Raw genomic sequence first — 5,713 nt, 5'->3', positions numbered from 1 at the left:
TATTGCAACAATAAAAGTATTGGAACATCTGTTAAACATGTACAACATTTCTAATACAGCATTTGCTAGCAGATCAAAGTTTAACTTTGTTATGAATGATATAAATCACACATATGAAATCAGTCTACAAACTAAATGTCCTAACTTAATTACAGTGTATGTGCAGTGACAAGTGTAAAACACGTGCACGTGTAATATTCAATCAGCTTGTTTTAGCTGTACACATGTAAATAGTATAAGCAAGCAAACAACTAGAAACAGTGTCACTTTACATAGAGCTCCATCAATTCGACAGCAGTATCTTCACTGATCACTCCACCATTATTATTTTGACAGTTACGTAATTCAATATAGTCGGTAGTTGGAACAGGTAGTGTCTTACAGAACCATGGCATCCCACTGTGTGAGCAGCAGAAGTTGGGTGGAGTGCATCCCTTACCATTCCATAATGGTGTAGTGTAGAAGATACCTTTCTGTGGACTACTATCAACTCCACTATCACAATAATAATCATTTCCTATAAATGATGGAACTACACCATTAAACCTGTAGTCAGCACATGGGCAGTAATAGTTTAATTCATCTGATGCCTGTCTCTGAAAGCCAGTTACATAAGCCCAAATATGGCTTTGTTTCTGACCATGTGAAATCAATATTCCATCCATGACTAATCCAGGATTACCTTGATCATTTACATAAGGGCCAAAAGCATTAGTTTCTCCAACTTGATATCCTCTCACCCTACCACACACTTTGCTGTAGCTTATTCCATGAGTAGAGAACTTGGCACTAGCACATCCAGGGGTGGTCAGACCTCCACAGGTATGTATGGGACTTGTGATGAGATTGAGGTCACCAGGACATGATTGTAATTTGTTGGACATGTCAACATGAGCCACTCTTGTCCATCCCTTACTACCACAATGTTCAGTATCCATGTCACAGTACACTTTAGATGTCTTTAGGTAGTAGTAACCAGAAGGGGTAGCAGGATACTTGTCTAGTATCTCCTTACAAGAGGAAGGTCTGTCAACTTCTTTATAAACCTCTTCATTGGTGTTGCATTCTTGTGACCAACACACCAAACTACTCACAAGTAGAATCAACAACTGAACCAACAAGTTACTCATCATCCTAGTACTGTACATGTATCCTAATGTGAGAGCACACAAGTGTAACTAGCAGTCCAACTACAGGCACTGGCTTTTATAGCCTCAACCCTTGCTATAGTCATGATTTGCACAGTCATATGTGGCATCATGTATACATCATTATGACACAATTTAGATAGCTACTATATTTATCCTAGAATGACTCATGAAATTATTTATGTAACATTTGAAGTAACTGAGCAGAGTCATGCAAAATATACATATAGCTAGAGATTTGTGGGTTTTCTTGATGTAACCATGATCCTTGTCAATTTACACCAGCAATCCCTTCTTGTTTTGTGGGTTTTTTCAGCGATCCCTATTCCTTATTTAATTTAATTATTTTTACTGATTTTTTTAATATCTATATAATAATTCTATAACTCTTTTCCGGCACTGCCCCGTCGTTCTTGATCGGATTCCAATAGGATCGGTACCATTCAAATCTAAAATTTGAGGCGAATCTTTTGATCCGGGATTGGTGGCGATTCATTAAACTACGGGAAATATCCTTTAAACCACCGTAGCTACCGGAGGAAGACACGAATGTGTCCAAAACTTTCTAGAGACCTTTATCGTGTTACCAGCCTTCCCCATCCCAGCTTACACCAGACGTTTCTCTCCCCCTGTGGACGACAGAACGAGAAACGGAAAATCGAGGCCATAAAATTTTTAAACAAACTCCTCCCTGGTTTTTCCCCCGATTAGCTTCACACTCGCTAGACCAACTACCCGTCCAAAACAATGTGTCATAAGGTGGTTTTCGTGTCTGTCATTACATGCTAGCCTTGGTTGCGAGATACTTATCACTGCCAATGGCCATTATAAGTTTGATACGCGTGTACGGCGTTCCGGTATACCAATAGAAAATCAGATGACGTCTAAAAGCTTACAATGAAATAGGATCAATCACTTTTTCATGATTTAACCAATCACATCAGCGAATTTAATCATGTGATCTGGTGTGTACGCTATCATCTGGCAACTAAAAAAAAAATTTTTTTATCACACCCACCAGTATAAAAGTAGAGTTTCGTAGTGGGTGTGGCAAGTCTACGAGCTATGATCGGGCTACTTGACAGAGGCTATGGAAGGAAGACTCTCGGGGAATACACACTCTGCACCCTCCACACACATCTGTGAGTGGAGACACTACACAGACTCATCTACACATCTCACTATACACCACCTCGCAATTGCTGGGAGGTAAATAGTAATTAAAAATTAGCAATTAATTGTGTGTTCGTTCTATTAGGGTAAATATATAAGACACTGAGCGTTTAATTAGAGTAAAATAGCTAAGAGCATAAGTGCATGCCCCCCCCCCACTTTTATGGGACACTGTTTGCATGAATAGATCGAGATACTCTAATAGAACAGTCACAGTATTCATAGAAGCAGTGTAGCAAGCTACTTAGCTACATATGTGTAGTTATAAATAATGTAGTTATAAATTAGGTAATATAATTGGTGGAGACCTTATGTTTTTTTGTTTTTTTTGGTCTACAACTTACAACTGGCTTGGCCCCCTCACTCTTTGGCCTGCTCCACCGCTCCTGGCTAAAAGTATATGTATAGACAATGAGCGTTCTATTAAGTCTACATAGCTAATAGACAGTATGCATTCAATCAGGGTAATAGCTAAGAGTACATACATGGATCTAGATCTATCACGACATGACTGCATCTGAAAATTTTATTGTAACGAAGTATGCTATGCTTAATTGAATTACCAACCTTGACCATTCTTGGTAATCATCAGAGCTTAGTATGGAGAGCACATTATCAGTAGTTTAATAACATGGAAGGTGTCTAAAAAGCCTTTCAGTGACTATCTATGTACAAGGGACTTTTCACTATTTAAAAATAAATTTCAGTTATGCATATTGTGAAGCCATTGCAAAATGTATATGTCTCTCACATTGGTAGTAAACAAAATTCACAAGTATAATATATACTAACCTGAAGGAAGCCCGTCCATGCAGTACAGGTTAATTGCTGGCTGGAGTACAAAAACCTGCTGGTCGAATTATTTGTAACAGTTGGGCAACAACACTTCTCACCCAGTCATCATTATATATAATGGTTGACTATAATAGCCAATGATCATGACCATTTAGCTAGCTAGCTATAGCTATAGAGCAGCCTATTGATCGATTTGACACTTCTGAGATAACCACACATAGTTAATTATTACATTGCACAAGTACAGTTACAAATAGTTAGTCAGTGGCTGATTCAGGAGGGGGGAAGACGTGACCCCCCCCCCCCCCCCCCCCCCCCCAAAAAAAAAGGAATACAAACTACTCTAATAGAACAGTCAGTCAAATACTCTTTAACAGTCACAGCATGTACACGATTAAGAATCTTCCACAGTTGCTGAGTATATACCCTATAGCTACAAGCACTGGTTTGAGTTTAAAAGTTCAAGTTTTATGCACTAGCTCTGTACTATATAGGCATTAATATTCTAAGCTTTCTGCTATCTTTCATGCACAACAGGATGTTGTTATGTAAATGCCTGCATAAACTTAAAACCTTATAAGCTCAAACCAGTGCATGTAGTGTATAGGGCTATTAATATTGTGTGTATCTGCACCACTCATGTTATACTATTTTTATTATGAAATTAATTTAAAATATATAGTCACACATCAAGATGAATAACTCAGTTGGTGATCCTGTAGCTGCTTGCAGATATCAGAGACCATTAGAAGTATATATATATATATATAGATATAACATTTTCTTTCCATGTGCTCACTAGAAGTTTATTACAGTTCCATCATTCATAAGAAATTGTTAGTGTGATTATATTATGTAACCAACAACTAAATATGTATCTTCTACACTATGCACCCAACTTTCTGTTGCTTACAAAATGGGATGTCATGGTTCAGAAAGACAATTACTGTAGCTATATATGCATGTGTACAAAAAGTGTCATTGTATCATTGTACAAAATTGCATATACCATGCTACTTATTACAGTGGCAGATCTAGAAATTTTCAGAGGGGGTTTCAGGTTGAGAAAGTTTTCAATAACTGTCAGGGGAGGATCCAGACTTTTTGAAGGGAGTTCCACTCTGGACTTGCAACTAATTCAGCCCAGCTTTAAGTCCCCCCCCCCCCAAAAAAGGTAACTACCTGCTGTTGAATGATGTAATGTTTCAAAGACAAAAGTATGAAGTTTGGCCAGTATAGAAAAAGTCGTACAATACACTATATATAACTTTTTATTTATTTTTTAGGCTTTATGGTGTGAAAAACACCAAAGGTCTGTTGGTAGCAACCAACAGCCATAATATCATACAATTTGAAGCTTGGTGATGTTATCACCCATACGATCGCGAATCATCACCCACACAAGTAGTAAATAAATTAGAGATGTGCGCTATCTTCAGAGGGAGTTTTAGCTAAAACCATTGCAACCCCACTGTATCCGCCACTGTATTACTAGCAAGACAAAATGTTGGGAAATTACCATATAAGTTTGATCAGTAGTAAAAATTTAAGAGAGAGAAACCATCATTGGCGATGAACAACAAAAAAAAAATGACAATGTACAAAAATAACTATAGCTGATTAAGTGAGTGAGTGAGTCCTCGGACACACACTACCACAGAGAAGGCAACAGAATGCCCACAAGTGGGTGTGGCAAGGAAAAAAAACTAGTTACAGCAACACACAATATGTTGTAAGTGTACACTGCCTCATTGCTCATGGCTTCTTGTGATTTAGCTAGCACAACTTTATATTATGTTCATGTTGAAAAGTTTAATAACCCATGGAATGGACCGTAATCACAGGACTTGAAATTTGGCTTGTTTGCTGTACTATAGTTCAGGGACATTTTAGAAAACCCATATGGATTTTACACACACTACTTGGAAATAGAAACTTCAGGTTTCCAGAATTTGGAATCTGTCAATTTTTAAATGCTAAATAACAGTTTCTCACATAATAGCAACACATAAAAATTGTTAAAAAGATTGAGATACTCTAATAAAGCAGTCAGGTAAGATAATTAACTACTCCAATACAACAGTGGTATGTATCTCAATCTTTTGAAGCAGCACTGGTAGAAATGTTTCTAGACTTTTGATGCTTTGAGCGATATAGTTAAAACTACAGTATTAAGGTACGTATATTAAGTCACACATTGTACTGTGAACTTCAAAAGTATTTACTAGTAGTTTTTAAAAATTGAATAAAAGATTAGTTTACAACAAAAATAACATAAGTAGTGACGATATTCACTCACTTTATAGTACCAGTACACTGTAAAAAAATGCCAAAAAATGACAAAAAGCATACATTGTTTCAGCAGAACTGTTAATTGCTGTTTTAACATTCTAGATGTTTTAACGAAAAGTGACTGCTAGTGTAACGACAATTTTTTACTTTAACAAGGAAATGATGTTACAGCAACAAAAAATTCCTGGTTATTTTAATAAATGAAGTGTTTGCTGTTTTTTGCAGCAGGGATAACAAGTTTTTTGTTAAAATGAAAAATCCTTTTTAACAGTGTAGTAGATATCATAATTTAAGTGCTACAAATC

General features: G+C 36.7%; 1 protein-coding gene across 1 annotated transcript; it reads right to left on the bottom strand.

The window, feature by feature from the left end:
• On the bottom strand, positions 1–1,159 carry LOC136257753 (uncharacterized). Its single transcript, XM_066051056.1, has one exon. It carries the CDS (start codon positions 1,146–1,148, stop codon positions 264–266), a length of 885 nt encoding a protein of 294 aa, XP_065907128.1. The 5' UTR covers positions 1,149–1,159; the 3' UTR covers positions 1–263.
• Positions 1,160–5,713: the final 4,554 nt, after the last annotated feature.

Source organism: Dysidea avara, chromosome 6 (assembly GCF_963678975.1).
Source record: "Dysidea avara chromosome 6, odDysAvar1.4, whole genome shotgun sequence".
Classification (NCBI taxonomy): Eukaryota; Metazoa; Porifera; class Demospongiae; order Dictyoceratida; family Dysideidae; genus Dysidea; species Dysidea avara.
This window is presented reverse-complemented; position numbering and strand designations above follow the sequence as displayed.